The 16,887-nt window shown below is 42.5% G+C and overlaps 3 protein-coding genes across 5 annotated transcripts; 2 read left to right on the forward strand and 1 right to left on the reverse strand.

The window, feature by feature from the left end:
- The first annotated feature begins 885 nt into the window (after positions 1–885).
- LOC115376565 (RNA-binding protein 4B-like) lies at positions 886–5,418 on the forward strand. Of its 3 annotated transcripts, XR_003929820.1 has the most exons (5): positions 1,587–2,010; positions 2,143–2,751; positions 4,239–4,342; positions 4,485–4,601; positions 5,031–5,418. XR_003929820.1 is itself a non-coding variant. In XM_030076235.1 (4 exons), exons 2-3 carry the CDS (start codon positions 1,602–1,604, stop codon positions 2,727–2,729), a joined length of 996 nt encoding a protein of 331 aa, XP_029932095.1. In that variant the 5' UTR covers positions 886–1,006; positions 1,587–1,601; the 3' UTR covers positions 2,730–2,751; positions 3,081–3,858. The 3 variants fall into 3 exon arrangements, 1 of the variants encoding a protein (XP_029932095.1); XM_030076235.1 differs by lacking the exons at positions 4,239–4,342; positions 4,485–4,601; positions 5,031–5,418 and adding exons at positions 886–1,006; positions 3,081–3,858; XR_003929819.1 differs by having other exon boundaries at positions 4,239–4,601.
- A 1,394-nt stretch (positions 5,419–6,812) lies between these two features.
- On the reverse strand, positions 6,813–7,995 carry tifa (TRAF interacting protein with forkhead associated domain). Its single transcript, XM_030076245.1, has 2 exons — positions 7,842–7,995; positions 6,813–7,740 (listed from the first exon to the last, which is right to left on the reverse strand). The coding sequence occupies exon 2, from the start codon at positions 7,691–7,693 to the stop codon at positions 7,121–7,123; it is 573 nt and encodes a 190-aa protein (XP_029932105.1). The 5' UTR covers positions 7,694–7,740; positions 7,842–7,995; the 3' UTR covers positions 6,813–7,120.
- Positions 7,996–11,874: 3,879 nt separating this feature from the next.
- On the forward strand, positions 11,875–16,320 carry LOC115376556 (RNA-binding protein 4B-like). The gene is made up of 4 exons (XM_030076225.1): positions 11,875–11,964; positions 13,138–13,556; positions 13,673–14,327; positions 14,713–16,320. The coding sequence occupies exons 2-3, from the start codon at positions 13,148–13,150 to the stop codon at positions 14,299–14,301; spliced, it is 1,038 nt and encodes a 345-aa protein (XP_029932085.1). The 5' UTR covers positions 11,875–11,964; positions 13,138–13,147; the 3' UTR covers positions 14,302–14,327; positions 14,713–16,320.
- Positions 16,321–16,887: the final 567 nt, after the last annotated feature.

The following is a 16,887-nucleotide window of genomic DNA, read 5'->3' on the forward strand; positions in this document are numbered from 1 at the left end:
GTCCTGTCAAGGGAGATTTTAGTAACTTTATTGTGCTTCATTTTTTCATCATGATCGTAAGCACAACTTGAAGGTATACATTGATGTTTTGAGAAAAATGGTCTTTTTTTTTTTTTTTTACTTACCCTGACTGAGACAAGATGTTCGGTACCATTTTCACCTCTGTGCGTCCAGTGGTTCAGTTCCTGTGGGTAGGGTTTTGCGTTAGCTTAGCATAAAGAGTTGAAGTCTATGGGAGTCGTTAGCGTAGCTCCATCAAAGTGAAAAAATAAACCTTACAGCAACTCCCAAACTGTCTTATTTACACTGTGTGTCATGTGGATTTGAAATACATGTCTTGGGATTTAAAAATCAGAGGTGGTTTTAGGAGAAGTTAGACAGTACTATGGAACTATAACCGGTGCACTCATGTATCCTTCCATCAAGCAAAGTAATCCGCTCACCGCTGAAAGTATAGGTAAATCTGGAACAAATTAACTTATTTTGCCCAAAATGTCAGAGTAGTGGAAATTCTTGGCGTACATTTTTAAGAATGTAATTTCTGGAAAACACCCTTAACAACATGGGTAGAATAAGTAAAGAAATGATAAGTGAGAGTTTGAGTGTTACTTTTTAACCACAGAAATTGTGTTTGATTCATGTATGTCTGCTTAACTCAACAGAATGCACACATGGATGTTTTTTTCACCGCATTTAGACACTATAAATAGAAAATGATTTAACATTTCTACTTAAGCTTTCATTATTACAGTCGTGTCCCTAACGCAGGCATAGACATCTTAATCAACAAGAGAGCTCTGGTCTTTTAAATCGATGAATCGCCTTTTCCGGTTAAAACTTTGCTCCTTGCTTTATCCAATCACATGGCGGCACTTTGGATGGACACATCTATGGACCAATCACGTTTCATACATCTGAGTCCTGCTGCCCATAACGTCACCCAGTATCTACTGTGTTTTATCTTTGGAGTTTCGACTTCGGCTTGGCGCGGCGTCGAGCAAGACGGGTAAGCAGTGTGTTTTTTTGACGTTTTAATTGTCGATTCCTCATGTGTTTATTCGAGTTTGCATAACGAACTGCGTCTTTTCAACGCTGCCGAATATGATTCGATCGATATAGGTCGAGTTTTGGTTCGTTTAATCGAAGGCAAAATGGCTAACACCAGGTAGCTAATGTTAGCGTGCTAACACCGCCAAGTCAAACTCATTACACCTACTTTGCTCGCAACTGGCTGGCCAGGAAGTGGACATGCGGGAAATCCATTGAATTATGCTTTACCGGCCGTAAACCAGCTATAAACACGGTTATATGGCTTCCCAGCTTCGACCACAACTGAAAAGATAGCGAATTTGAATATGCCGTAGTGGTATGTTGTAATTGTCATGTTTGCTTGGGTTTCCATAGAGCCGTGGCCGCCTAGTTTACAAGGTTTCTATTTCCTGATGATGACGCTATGCTAGATCCACCATTTGCTCGTTTACTGGTATGCCTGGAATACACGGTGGATTACAGTCTCTACAGTCACCTAATGTCACTACAAAAAGGCCTTGGCTGATACATGAAATCTTCTTTTCTCTTTCCAATAGAACACTGGAGCAACGATGGTGAAAATATTCATTGGGAACCTCTCTCAGGAGGCTGAAAAGGATGAAATTGAATCTCTCTTCACACAGTATGGCACAGTCACTGAATGTGCCAAGTACAAAAACTACGCCTTTGTCCACATGGATGACCGCAAGTCGGCCACTAAAGCCATCCGGGAGCTTCATCTCTACAAGCTACACGGCAGGCCCATCAATGTGGAGCCCAGTCGAGGGAAGAACCAGGGCCCCGTCAAGCTCCACATAGCCAACGTGGAAAAGGGCTTCGACGATGAGCTCCGTGCGCTGTTTGAGGAGTACGGCACCGTCACAGAATGTGCAATTGTCAAGAATTTTGCCTTTGTACACATGTCCAACTCAGATGAGGCCATGGATGCGATTAAGGGACTGGACAACACAGAGTTCCATGGTAAGTCAGTTTAATCTGGTCCTCCACATGGAAGAATTCAAAGTCCAGTCAAGTTATTTTTTTTTTGCACCACAGTTGCTTGTTGTGTTTGCATTCAGCCGATTCTTATTCAGAGATTTTTCACTCTCCCAGGCAAGCGCATACACGTTCAGATATCAAAAAGCCGACCCAGAGGGGGACCTGAGGAAGAGGAGTATCCTCCTCCAATGGGAAGAGGAGGTTATTATCCTCCTCGCTACCCAGGGGAGAGGCCTGAGCCCCCCTACAGAGGCCGCATGTCCGCGTACCCCGCTCCTCCTCCGCCGCCACCACCACCCCCGAGGCGACCAGCTTACCCAGAGCGGGACAGCTATGGGGTGGTGGATTTCTATGAGAAATACAGAGCCCGCCCTTACAGTGCCGCTGGCTATGATGACAGACGAGCCAGCGCCATCCCACCTCCGCCACCTCCCCCCTCAGCGCTGGTGAGAGAGCGTCTCACAGCAGCGTCCCTTGACCCGTACGAGCGTCGCCCGCCGCCCCCCCCTCCAGCCTCGTACTACGCCCGGGACAGAAGCCCTATCAGACGCGTCCCCCCTCCACCTGCTCCTGCGGCTGGCAATGGCTACTCCTACGAGCGTTCCCGGCTTTCTCCATTGTCCAGGGCTCCGATGTACGGCGCCCCCCGCCCCTTTACAGAGAGAGTGCCTCCACCACCACCCCGCTACGCAGGCTATTAAACACACTGGAGTGTGATACAAGGTGAGAGGGAACAGAGATGGTCGACACCTCATAACTCACACGTTGATAAGAATCAGGCAGGTTTGAGAGAGAGTGCTAAAATAGAGCAGTGCCGAAACGTAATGCAAGCTGAATCCGTAAGCTTAGGCAGAATCTCGTTTTAAACCATCACCACAAGTTAGAGCTCCTAATAATTGCAGATCTCCTCCAGCCCAGAGATCAGTGTTGAATCATTAGACTTTGCTCATGGAACCCTAAATATTGCTGCTTTAACTTAAAAAGATCAGTCTTGCGCGAACCTTGATGAATAAAACGCGCTTCTTGACTTGTGTGGTTTGCTCTCTTTCCAGGTTTAGAATATGACAAGATCGTCGTTGTCTGCTGATGCACGTGGCGCTATACAACCCCCCCCCTCGTCTACGGCGGATTGCGTTGCGTTCGCCTGAGACTTACTGGAAGATACTGTATTGCGGACAGCCCCGTACTTAAAAACAAGCGATTCCATGTCTTCGGTTCACGTATTCTTCTGAGCTGTTTTTGCCTTTTCTGTTTTACTGCTTGTTTTACTGTTTAAATCCTTAAACTGTTCTTGCAGAATAGGATGCTGGTTTAGGTACTTAGTCTATTTCAGTTTGACGCAGTACTGTTACTGGCCAAAACTACACACTCTGCTTTTCGATCTTGACATAAATGGATATGGCTTGTGGAAATTTGTGACATATTTTCTTAACAAGGGAATAGTGGGTTAAAATAAGAGTATATGTAATCTTTGTAAACACCAGAGTTTTTTTTCTTTTTCCCAGAGACTAAGTTTGTTGGTCTCGTCACGAGAAATGCTCTACAAAAAGACTTGTTAAAGAAATTTCAGTGTAGTGTTGCTTTAATTCCATATTCTTGTTGTGTCAGGTTGTACAGTAATCAAGTTTTGCGACGCATGTTAGCATGACAAATCAAACTTCCAGTGTGTTATCTTACTTTTCTTTTTAGGTTTTGTGTTAACTTTGCTTGCGAGTCTAGAATCTCTCTAGCAGCGTTATGTATGATTTTATTTTCTTTACAGATTTTGCTTTTTATTTGAAGGCTTTTTAATAAACCACATAAAACCAATAAACGACGTTTTAACTGTCATATTATTCCTCGTCAGGTACGCTTTTCCTTCAAATGACTTGGCAGACAAGGAGAGCCACTATGCACAGGACCAGAGAGATGTAGTGAGATCCAGGCGTTAAACTCTTAACACGCTTCCAATGTTTTTCTGACACACCCTGGAGAGTTAGAGTGGTTTGCCATTAAGTCCAACAGTAATGAATTATCTTGAGCTTTGCGATGGCCCATGTGTCGTCTTGCGACAGCTGCTCTGAAACCTTTGCATTCTTCATCTTTTTGCCATTGATTTCACACGACATACCAGCCATCCTTTCCATTATTGTCTGAACTCAACATGCCCTTTCACTAGTATCACAAATTGCATGCACTATTGGTATTCTTAGTATCTGTGCTCTTTGTAGGTTGTTAGACCCATGTTTCTGCATAGGTGCCGGGACACCATGCAGGAGACCCCGCCTCATGGTAAGTGGTCCTCGGCAGGTGTGCAGCGTCCCGTACATAATGGGTAGGTATCAGTTGAACTCTACTGGGACACTTAATTTCTCTTTTAGTGCAATAATACTTGAAACATTCTCCACAGTTTTTCTCAGTGTTGTACCTGCCTGTTGCACTCCCCATTTGTTAACGCCCCGCTTCTTTCTCCATAGGCTCATTCTGTGGCAGCCGTAGTGGACCTGGGTCGGTCTTGACGCTGTGATCTGAAACCACAAGTGTGTTCGGTCTCTGATCCTGATGGAGCTGGATAGAGCTCATGTAGCTGAAAGGTGAGATAGGGTGACTTAATTTATCGAGAAGTCTCATCTTGATAAAACTTGTTTTGTAAGTCTAGACAATATATTGCGATTATATCAAGAGATAAGACATAAGATTTGATATATGGCATTTTGAATATCAGGATATGTCATAAATGTTTTTATCTAGTTTTAAAGATTTCATTAAGAGGATGCAATTTTTTGAACTTATTAGACTGGTGTAGCTGTCATGTTATTCCCCCTGCTACCTGCTTGGTGGTCATATCCACATCACTGATTGTGTACCAGAAATCTCTTTGTATAAATACATCGTGAAAGACCTGTAGTCATCCCTGCAATATCGATATGGAGGTCAAAAATATCATGCCACTTGATTTTGTTCATATTGCCCAGAACCTATTGTTTATGAACAAAGATTTAACTGTCCTATTTCTTCAACAGGAAGTGGATGTGATCCTTTGTCCAGGTCGGTTCATCTATTGAGAAGCTGAAGTGACGGCCCAGTCATGAGAAAACCCACGTACATCTTTCCAGTAGTTTAGGCAGTAGAAATGAACTCAAATGAATGAGTCAATCAGCAAACAAAGCTATTCCTTATCATCCAGAGACACCTTGGACAGACATGACTGTATCTGAAGTGATCCATATTGTCCATTGTACACCACAGTTTTATTGTTCTACTGTACTATAAATGTATGAACTACTCCTTAACCCTAAAAACTGTGTAAAGCTGCCATATACACATAGGTACTATTGTGATTTGTACCCCACTGAGCAGTTACATACAGGTTGTTGCACTTCATTAATAAATGATTCACCAGTTTCTAAAGTATAATGATGTGGATGTTGATTTTTATGACTGTTTTGTCTGTAAAGTGTTATTGCCCTGATGGTTAGTTATGAAGCAGTGTTTATCTGATGGCATTTTTGAAGTGAGCAGAAGATAGGACAGTATGCAAACAAAGCAGGTAGGGGCTATGCAGTACTGGACTGATCAGACTGGCAGAACAGGCTCCATTTAGAACAAGCACGCTGAGCCAGTCAATAAAATTTTTTAAATTCATATTGGGAAATTATGAACCCCCAGAAGATAGTAGTTGAGGTGTTATTTAAGGCACACATTCCATTGTGGCCCTCAGTGGAAAATGTTAAAAAGTAACAGACCTTCCTATATTAATTTGTACTGATAAGAAGGTGGCTGACTACTGTTATGGGCTGTGACAAACTTAGATGTACAGTACATCAAACTATCAGGTCAGAAGTTTGATCCCGAATGCTACTCATAAGAAAATGTCTCTCAATATTGGGTTCTAAATACATTTATGGGGGTATTTTTTTCTTGATCAGTTCTTATGATAAAAACTAAAAGGTCAGATTTGAAGCAGAAAACACCACACTTGCCACTCCAAATCTAATCCCAGTGGGTTCAACTGAATGGCTGGAGACAAAACTAGGTTGATATATAAAGCAATACGGAATGTTCTGCTGTGAACTGCTGACCCCGACCCTGTGATGCTGAATGGACTCAGATCTTAATAATTTCCAGATAAAGTAGTGATGGAGAAGTGACGTTTTCTCTTCCCTTTTTTGTGAAGTTGAGCTTTTCTTGTTGCAGCTCTGTTGAAATCAGATATCCTGTGAGCACACTCCTTCCCACTCCTTCCCATCGTGATTCAGAGAAAACCCCGTTGGATATCAGGATCCATGATGTGGAACTATTTTAGACTGGCTTTAACTCCCCCATAGACCATGACGACCTCATTCTCACTTTTTTATGTTTATGAAACCTTTATGGCCTTTGGTTTTCAACAATGTACATCTCAGCAGTTGCACATACTCAATAAGCTGGCCTGTCTCTATAAATATGAACCCTGGGAATTATCAATCCAATTTGCACTCTGAAGCTCTCTTTCTGAACTTAACCCACAATGGAAATAGATACCTGATTAAAAAGGCTACTCCTTTTGACTCTTTTATGCACCGGTGGCACAAGGAGAGGCACCTGCATATCTGATGTCAGAGAAAGCACAAGCTGTATACCGTTATCAAGCAAAACTGGAAAAACCTGCTTGAAGCTGACACTCATACTTTCTTAGGGGAGGCCAACAATATAACACTGCATTTAAGATTTATGGAGAATTCACTGCAGTGGTGGAAATTAAATAAATGGCTCAAAACAACTTGACAAACAAAATTGAGACATTTAGAAAGAATACCTGGGTGATTTAATGCATCAGTTACACAGAAAAAGTCTTGACATTACTAAGTTTTCTCTACTTCACAGTCATAATAATACTACAGTCTAAGCTTCGCACTCTATAAAATATAGAGTGCAAATAGAGATCATTTCACAGTAAAAGTTGATTTGATATTACAAAAAGATTATATACAAGCATGCTTAAACTGGGAAGTAACTTGCCTCCAAATACAAGTACAAGTCACTGAAGACAGTACTGACATCTTTCTCACTATAATAATGATAATAATATAAAAAGGCGCAGTTCACAGTGTTAAGTGGTGGTGGGCTTTGATTAGTAGTGACACATGAGAGTTTCGTCACTCTCTAAGGGGCCATGTGACCGGAGCTCACAAAAGCAGGAGCCTGAGTCCATAACAGCGGTCACGTTAGGCGCTCCCATGCCGGTCTCCATGGACGGAGCCACCGGCAGCACCTCAAACGCCACCTCAAAGCTCGCCTTAGCCTCGCCCGGCTCGCGGACCACCAGCATCTCATACTCCCCGAAGCGGATCAGCGCCTTGTCCGGGAGATCCGCCCGCTCCAGGTAGGCCAGCGCCAAGCCGCTCACGGACATCCGACCCTTCTGGCTCAAGTTCTGGACGGTAAACAGCAAGTCCGGGCTGCGGGGGGTGCGGTAGGCGTGGAAGGCCAGCTGTTTGCGGGACACCCGCGGGTCGGCGAGGGTGAAGGTGCAGGCCTGGGCGTCGCGGCCAAGCCTCAGAGGGTCGTCCGCGGCGAGTCTCTTCCTCTCGCCCACGGGCAGGGAGCGGTACGGGGCCCGGGCGTCCTGCTGGGGGCTGAAGAGCTTGATGCGGAGACAGGTCAGCATGTCCTCCTCGGTCTCGATCGTCTGGGACACCTCCATGACGGATGGTGGAGCTCCCGGTGCAATCAATGGACAGCGAAACTGAGCTGTTGATTTGCAAAAGTACTCATATAATATTCGAAATAAATGAAATTATCTGAAGTAATATCACCACAGTTGCTGGTAATCAGGCCTATTTGCGCCTTACCTGGAGGTTGAATTTCTTTACACCACACAGATATATCTGCAGAATCCGGCAGAGAGAGTTTCACTGAGCAGCGGACTGAGCTGGAGAGGAAACTTATATCATAGTGAAAACAGCAGCAGACTGACTGCCTAGTCTGCCGGCCCCACTGGTTTCATCATCGCCTCACAAGACTCCGCTGACGCCGCCTTCATGTGCAGACCCTGAAATATCTGAATTCCCAATGGTCCAGGAGTGCTGAAAGAGAATCGGGATTTCCAGTGATTCCTATGTTATTGAGACGTGCCCTGCGTTCCAAATCGCATACTTATACTTTTTACTTTTAGTATGTACTGCAGCTGCCCTTAAAAAGTATGTAGTTTAGCATGTATTGGCACATACTAATTCTTTTTTTCCCTACTAAATAGTATGGTAATATGGGTATTGGAACGCAGGGATAATCTTTCGAAGGCACCGTGAAGCAAACACATCATGGCAACAGCATCATGGCAACAACTGATTGTAACACACTTCATCCACATTCACTCACAAGTCCAGCTGAGTTACAACAATTACACCTACCAAATGAAAACACCAACCAGCATCCCTACAGTGCTCATTTTCTCCTTTTCACGCCGTGCAACCAAATCAACAGCCATTTAAAAACAGCATTTGTTAGGCTACATAACCTTATTTAATGTGCTTTTTTTGGTCAAAAGTTTTATGAAAGTTCAAACGGCTCCTGTTTCCGAATGATCAGAAATACGAGTTTAAGAAGAGCTCCTGAACATAGCAGCTGTGGTGATTTCCCGGAGTGATGCAATGTGAAACCGAAAAGGCTTTGTTTACGAGCGTACGAGTAGAGGATCTGCGAATCTTTACTGGAGGCCTGCAATAAAATAAAATAAACATTACCGTAGTTTTTACGACAAGTGGTATCAACTAGCCCCAACACCTTCCCTATTCTTTTATCAGCTTTTAATGCGACTATGAGACAGGCACTGAAAAGACTTTAAACTGTGCTGATGACTTAAATCAATCATGTTTTCACGAAGGAGTGTTTTACCAAAAAGTTAGGCTACTAGGATGTTACTGGAATGTGTATCCTGATTTGATTCATCATTCTACTGTAAATGATGTCATGATGAAGCCACAGTGATTCATTTTACTTTAACCAGGAGCACTCTGTTTTTTTGTTTTTTTGTTTTTTGTTAATCTATTACTGTACAGGCCTACCTGATTTACCTGATTTACCATGGTGTATTTTTGTCCCATATTTTAATTATTTCACTGATGTATGGGTCCTATTAATCCTAACTGTATTAAACTATTTAAATTGTTTATTTAACAATTAAACAGCACAATATGTTTTACCTGTAAGACTTGACAACAATTCTACAGTGCAATATCCCTGTGTATATAAGATGTGCACTCCTGATCAAAATTTTAAGACCAGTTGAGAAATTGCAAGAATTTACATTTTGCACTGTTGGATCTTAAGAAGGTTCTAAGTAGAGCTTCAAAATGCAAAAAGAAGAAATGGGAGTGAGACAAAAAAAAAAAAAAAAAAAAAAAAAAAAAAAAAAAAAATTGAGTAAGCAATTTATTTAAATATGCTGTTCATCAGCTGATCAAAAGTTTAAGACCACTGCCTTTAAAAGCCCAAATCTTGGCAAAAATGTGGATTCAGTGTCATTTTCTGTCAGGTATCCACACTGTCATGACCTCCTGATGGCAAAGGCAAAAAAGCTTTCTCTCCTTTAACGCGGTCGGATTGTTGAGCTGCATAAGCAAGGCCTCTTACAGCGTGCCATTGCTGCTGAGGTTGGACGCAGTAAGATAGTCATTTTAAACTTCTTAAAAGATCCTGAGGGTTATGGAACAAAAAAGTCAAGTGGTAGACCCAAAAAAATTTCACTGGCCCTGAGCCAGAGGATCCAGTTGGTTGTCCCTCAAGACACAGGACGATCCTCGGCCCAAATTAAACTTGTCACTGGTGCCAACTGCAGTCCCATAACCATCAGACAGCATCTGCGAGAGAAGGGTTTTAAGAACAAAAAACGTCTTCAAAGGCCTCGTCTCATTCAACGGCACAAAATTGCCCGTTTGGAGTTTGCATGAGAACACCAAACATGGGATTTTAAAGGTGGAAGAAAGTTTTATTCTCTGATGAGAAAAAATTTAACCTTGGCGGTCCTGATGGCTTCCAACGTTACTGGCATGACAAGGAGATCCCACCTGAGATGTTTTCTACACGGCACAGTGGAGGGGAGCGCCATCATGATCTGGGGGGCTTTTTCCTTCAATGGAACATTGGAGCTTCAGGTTGTGCAGAGGCGTCAAACGGCAGCTGGCTATGTGGAGATGTTGCAGGGGGCATCCCTCATGACTGAAGGCCATCGTCTGTGTGGTAATGACTGGGTTTTTCAACAAGACAGCACTGCAGTTCACAATGCCCGCCTGACAAAGGACTTCCTCCAGAGAAATAACATCACTCTTTTGAACCATCCTGCATGTTCCCCTGATCTAAATCCAATTGGGAACATTTGGGATTGGATGGCAAGGGAAGTTTACAGAAATGGACACCAGTTCCAGACAGTGGATGCCGTCCATGAAGCCATCTTCACCACTTGGAGCAACATTCCCACTAGCCTCCTGGAAACACTAGCATCAAGCATGCTGAAACGAATTTTTGAGGTGATTAACAAGAAATATTTTTTGCCTTTGCCATTAGGAGGTCATGACAGTGTGGATACCTGACAGAAAATGACACTGAATCCACATTTTTGTGAAGATTTGGGCTTTTAAAGGCTGTGGTCTTAAACTTTTGATCAGGAGTGTATATAGGTAGACTTTTTTTTTTTTTTTTCATATGTTCATTTTCTTTCTGTATTTCTGTATTTATTGTAATGTTTTCAGGGATTAATGCACATAGTTAGACATAATGCTCCTATCTTTTTTACAGCTACGATAAAAGCGAGAATGGATATGAAATCACATATTTAGACATCATGCACATGTTTTTTTGCAGGCTGGCAGGAAAGCACGTAGGCTATTTTTATATTTCTTGTTTCCAGTGAAGTGTGTCGACATAGAGATATTTGTAGGATTTCATCATTACGTTAAGAAATAAATATAAAAAAAAAAAAAAAAAAAAAAGACCCGGGGACGACCAAAGATTAACTCTGCAACTCTGTGGGTGTTAACTGAACACTAAAGGCCATCATGTTGTACAGAGAAAGAATGTACTGAGGTTTCCATCAAAAATACAATACTCATGAGCTTCACTAGCTCCTGACTGTTGCTTGAAAAGTTATAGGCTAATACAACCATTAATTATCACTTATTAATTAAAAGATAATTGAGTGAAACAATTGAATGTGTAATTAAAATGCTTTTAAATGGATCATTCAATAAAAGTCTTTATAGACTAATTAATAAAATACTATTAGTTCGCCATTTAATGTAGACAAATGAATTACTGAAGTTTGAAATTGCTTTGCAAATTCACATTTAAAAAACGCCTTTCATTTTTTCCATTTGTTTAACCACATTCATATGCTTCATCCTTTTCACTATTAATTTTGGGCCTTCCTTAAACATTTGACAGCTCTTTCATTTAGAGCACAAACACACCGGAGTGCCACACTAACAGTACCAGCTGCAGAGCCCTCACTGAAGTGTTTAATAGAGCTGATCGATTAAAACTGAATTGAGTCAAACAGTTTATTAAATAAGTAAATAAAATGCATTTAAAAGGCATGTACTGACAAATCAAATACGTTTGATTGTAGCCTGTCAGGGTCTGTAGCCTGTCAGGGTCTGTCAAGGCAAGGCCATTAAATAAACAAAAAAACAAACAACAAACAACAAACAACAACAACAACAACAACAACAACAACAACAACAAAACAAATGATGAAAAGTTGACCAAAAGTTGACACTGGATTGAAACAAAAACAAAAACAAAAACAAGATGCTTGCAAAAAATAAATAAACAAATAAAAATAAAGTAAAAAAATAAATAAAAATAAAAAATAAAAAAATAGACGTAATACCGGAAATGACGTAAAGACAATAACGGAAGTAATCAGGAGTGAATCCCCTCGATTCGCCATTGTTCCTTCTGTAGGCGAGCGGAGGAAAGGTAACACACATTTTATTCTGTGTACCGGGTGGATAAATTTAAACATACATTTACATAAATATACACCGTCGCTTATAGATTAAACATGCATAGCATATTTGTGTAGCTTGTAGAGCTTGTGGCCCAGAGCAGTGTTTGTGTACACAGTGGATTCAGACGCTTTGTTGCCGGTGTGACTAGCGAGCTAGCTAACGGTCGGTAGGTTAACATTAGCTGAGGTGCTAAGCCGCTGTTTAGCATGCTCTGGTCCTCCGCGTGGTCGCCATGGGCTTCCACACCAACACAGAGTGTAAAATAACGAAAACTTAAAAGCCTGCTTTAAATTGATTTGATAATTTGATTAGCTACGATACCGTAACAGGAGCGTTGGTTAAGCTAACAGCGGCTAACGTTGGCTAACGTAACTTGCAAGGACAAAGGCCCTGTCCTTGGTTAATGCGTCACTATGTCCTGTCTTTGCAAGCGAGTTTAGACGTACAGCTTATCATTGGTTTATTAATTAACTTAGTAACTGATTTACTCATTGATTTAGAGTAATTTATAAACGTACCATTTAGCTGATCAGTTATTAATATGAAAGTGGATATCAGGTGATTGTAATAGGGCTCTGCAGTATGACTTAACTCTGGTATCCGGGTAAAGGTCAGTTCATATGCAGATAACTAAATGCACTCAGTGGCCTCTTCATCAGATCCACCTGTACAGTCTAACACAGTTCAGTGCCATAAATTCTACCTTTTAACAAAGTTGATATTGTTCAGTTTTTGTTGACAGTGCGGAGAATTTAAATTCAATTTTGTGTTTATTACTGAGCTTGTAGTTCGCAGAGTTCTTGTATTGGACTGCATTATATTAAGGTGTTTCTAAATTTTTGTCCTCCCTATTTGTATACATGAGGTGGACAGAATAGTAGAAACACCTCTTAACAAAATGCTGTCCAGTACAAGAGCACCACTAGCTACACACACATCTGCGATGTAGGTATATGTCCACTAGACTCCATTGTGCTACCTCAATGTTTTCCCATTTGATTGAATGGAATTGAAACTGAATGAAGGCAACATAATGTGATGCTGGTTTTCATCTCTTGTCAACTGACTGCAACTGCACAGCTTTGCATGTCTGTTCTGTCATTCTTACTAATGTTCCTCTGTCAAAAATGCTGTCAAACAGATCCATTAAAATGGTGAAAATTTTCGTGGGGAATCTGCCCCGAGAGGCAGACCAGGATGAAATCCAGTCACTCTTCACTCAGTATGGCACCGTCACAGAATGCTCCATCATCAAGAACTTCGCCTTCGTCCACATGGACGACCGGAAAGCTGCCACGAAAGCCATCAAGAGTCTGCATCTCTACAAGCTTCACGGCACACCAATCAACGTTGAGGCCAGCCATGGGAAGAATCAGGGTTCAGTCAAACTGCATGTGGCTAATGTAGAAAAAGGCGCCGATGATGAACTCCGTGCTCTGTTTGAAGAGTATGGCACGGTCACAGAATGTGCTGTTGTCAAGAATTTTGCTTTTGTACACATGTCTAATTCTGATGAAGCCATGGATGCCATCAAGGGACTGGACAACACTGAATTCCAAGGTAGGAAAGGGGTAGTATACGTAATGGTATGATGTGAATAAGTTGGATAAGTCAGTTGTACATGTCACAAAATTTTAGCACTGATTTCTCTGTTTTCTTTTGTCTCCATTTCTTAGGCAAACGCATCCATGTCCAGATCTCAAAGAGCCGCCCCAGACATGAGGAGCGTGAAGACTACCCACCTCTACCTCCAGACAGGGGGGGTTACTGGCCCCCACGATACCCCGGGGAGAGGCACGAGCCTCCCCCACCCAACTACCTGAGAGGCCGCCTTAGCCACATACCCCCAGGTTACCCCGCCCCTCCTCTGCCACCCCCTCCCCCTCGACGAGCTGTTTACCCAGACCGCCCCTACGAGGGGGAGAGGGACGGCTACGGAGTGGTAGATTACTATGAGAAATACAGAGCCCGTCCGTATGGCCTGGCCTCCTACGAGGACAGACGGGCCGGCGCCCCTCCTCCCCCTCCCCCCTCGGCCGTCGTGCGAGAGCGTCTCATGCCCTCGTCGCTCGACCCTTACGAGCGTCGGCCCCTCCCCCCTCCTCCGTCCTCGTACTACGCCCGTGACCGTAGCCCCCTCAGGAGAGCGCCTCCTCCGCCGATGGCCCCCGCCAGTAACGGCTACTCCTACGAGCGCTCACGTCTCTCCCCCGTTTCCAGGGTCCCTGCATACGGAGTTCCTCGCGCCAGGGACCCCTACACGGAACGGTTGCAACCGCCACCGTCTGCACGCTACGGTTATTAAGCGAGGCTCCGGCGTGTGAAATCAAGGTGAGAATAGGTTTGAGATAGACTGATGTTCGTGTCTGTCTCTAAAGTTGCCCTCCGCCGTCACAAAGGCAGAAGCAGCTTGTTCCTCTGCCCGCACGCTCCAGATGATGAGGGGAAAGCGAGATAAGAAAAAGCATGCGTATAATGAACTAATAGAGAAGTCCTTATTTCGTTGACAAACGCTTGTGTGCACTGCCTTGCATTTCTCCCAATAAATATCAATCTGAAATGTATGTGGGATAAAGACCAAGAGAAAATGGCAGGTTGGCCCAAGCTGGAAACTCGACAAAAAAACAGTCCACATATGTAGCCGATTAAGATGGAACAGCGTGCTTTGTATCTACAGTTGCAGACAGCTGACTTGTGTGGTTTGCTCTTTTTTCAGGTTTTAACTATCCGACAGGATCGTCGTCCGACTGCGTCGCCGCACGCCGTCTTCTGATGCACGTGACACTATCCTCTCCCTGTCTGGCTGAGCGCGTTACGTTCCCCTGCAACGCTCACAGGAGGAACTGTATTGCCGACGTCCCCCGTCTATGTTGTTTTTTTAAACTTTTGGGACACTTTTTAAACTCGTATTGTTTTGCCCTGTTTTATTTTGTCATTGTGCTGTAGTTACTTTAACTCTCAAAGGCTTAGTTAGGCGTGCTTTTTTTAACTTGACGTTCTAATAATTAGTGTAATGATATAGTGTGTGACATAGGAACCTGAATCCTTCAGTGCCACTTAGATGCGATGTTTGTGACTGTAGATTGAATTGCACTGACTCATGTTAATGTTGGTATGAACTCAAAAATGCACGTTAGTTCCATCATCTTTACGCCTTCCCAATTAAGGCCATGAAAACCAGCGTTTGGCGGTATTGTGAACATTTAAACTGCTACGACTTAAAAGCAAAACTTAATAAACTTGGAAAGTGACTGTTCGTAGTTTAGTTACCATAAAGCGTTCATATGTACCTGTCCATTGTGGAAGCTGTTTTCAATAAAGATCTGACTTGCAGTGATGCTAATGATAATATTAGATATGCTCAAAATCATAGCCTTCGTTAACAGCTCACCAGAGTGACTTCCTCTTAAATCCAGCCGTACACTTTGACTGGACTATGAATAGGCAACCTGCCTCAAAATTGAATTAATCGTTAATTCATCCTCAAGTGGAGAATAATATATTTGTCGCTACGTTGATTCATTCAATATTTCTTAATGTCTGGAATGCCCCAGTCTTTATCTCTTACCATGTGAAAGATTCCCCATGTCACAGCTCAGGTGGGTTGGGGTTAATGTTTAATACATTACCTCCATAAGCCACCAGGTGGGATTTCATAGAGTTGAAACTAGTTTACACTGAAAGCATCTATGGAGAAATGACACCTAAGGCTGCTAGAGGCTGTCAGAGTCAACAGGTAAGTCAAGGGGATGAAGGGCTTTTGGATGGTGAGAGTGGTATATGCATGTCCTCATAGTTTCTATAGTTTGTTATCTGGATATTGTAAGATACAGGGTTCTTACACAGCTCTGTGAAAAGTCCAAAAAAAGATTTTGATCATTTCTACAACTCAAAATGTGTGGAGGTGTTGCTTAGTCCCCATACACAAACCTCCCTTTTCTATAGTTGTAAACCTGACATTTCTTACAGTATTTGTAGGGGAATAAAAATCCTCAGTTACAGATATGGCCTGAGCAGGTTGGTAACCACACTGCCCAGGCTGTCAGAAAAAAAAGCTGTGGGATTTTGAAGTGGAGCCCTGACGTTAGCTGTTTTAGGTTGGACAAGAGGTAAGATCATGACAATGGTGGGCCAAAGGAACAGACTTGACAAGGAAGTTTTTGTAGTGCATATGATGTTCCAAAATTGCTATATTTGTTTTTTCTCCTCAAATTGACGATCAGTGTTAATGGGCATGTGAGAAATATCTGCAGTAGCCTGCTTATAAACACTTGTATCCTACAACTAGTAATTGTGACCTGAATAAATGCATTATTTAAAACAATTATGGACTCTTTATTTATCGAAACACTTAAACATGTAGAGCTTCTTGCTTCCCAGTAGCATCATGGTGTAATCAGTGTAAACAGCAGTTTCCTCTTGGTCTTACTCTTGAAGTGACTCAGTATCTGGGTGTAGATGTTTCTTCCTGAGGAGTAATTTGAGCTGACTTTTCAAAATAGTTTATCCTGATTGTGATACTTGAGGGTCAGTCTTCCATTCTGCATGTGACTGATGAATAACAGCGCCAGCTGCGATTTGGTGTGGTCGGATATGTTTCCTGCCCCCTCTCCGAGAGCCTGAATGTAAGCCTAATAGACATGAGAGCGGTTTCCTCTGTAGATGGAGAGTAGCCTACTTCTTCTTCTTCTTCTTCTTTTTTTTTACTTTATTTTCGTTAATTAGCTTATTTACAGTTTAGGTTTGTACTGCTATATAATGTTGGATAAGCCTGATAAGTGTTTTTTTCATTCTAGTAATGACCAGCTCTGTCCTGTAGGGGCATATGGGGGCAGCAGCTGGGTGGTCTTTGGAAATTTCTGAATGTGGGAAAGTCCCACACTGGAAAACA

Source organism: Myripristis murdjan, chromosome 18, assembly GCF_902150065.1.
Source record: "Myripristis murdjan chromosome 18, fMyrMur1.1, whole genome shotgun sequence".
Classification (NCBI taxonomy): Eukaryota; Metazoa; Chordata; class Actinopteri; order Holocentriformes; family Holocentridae; genus Myripristis; species Myripristis murdjan.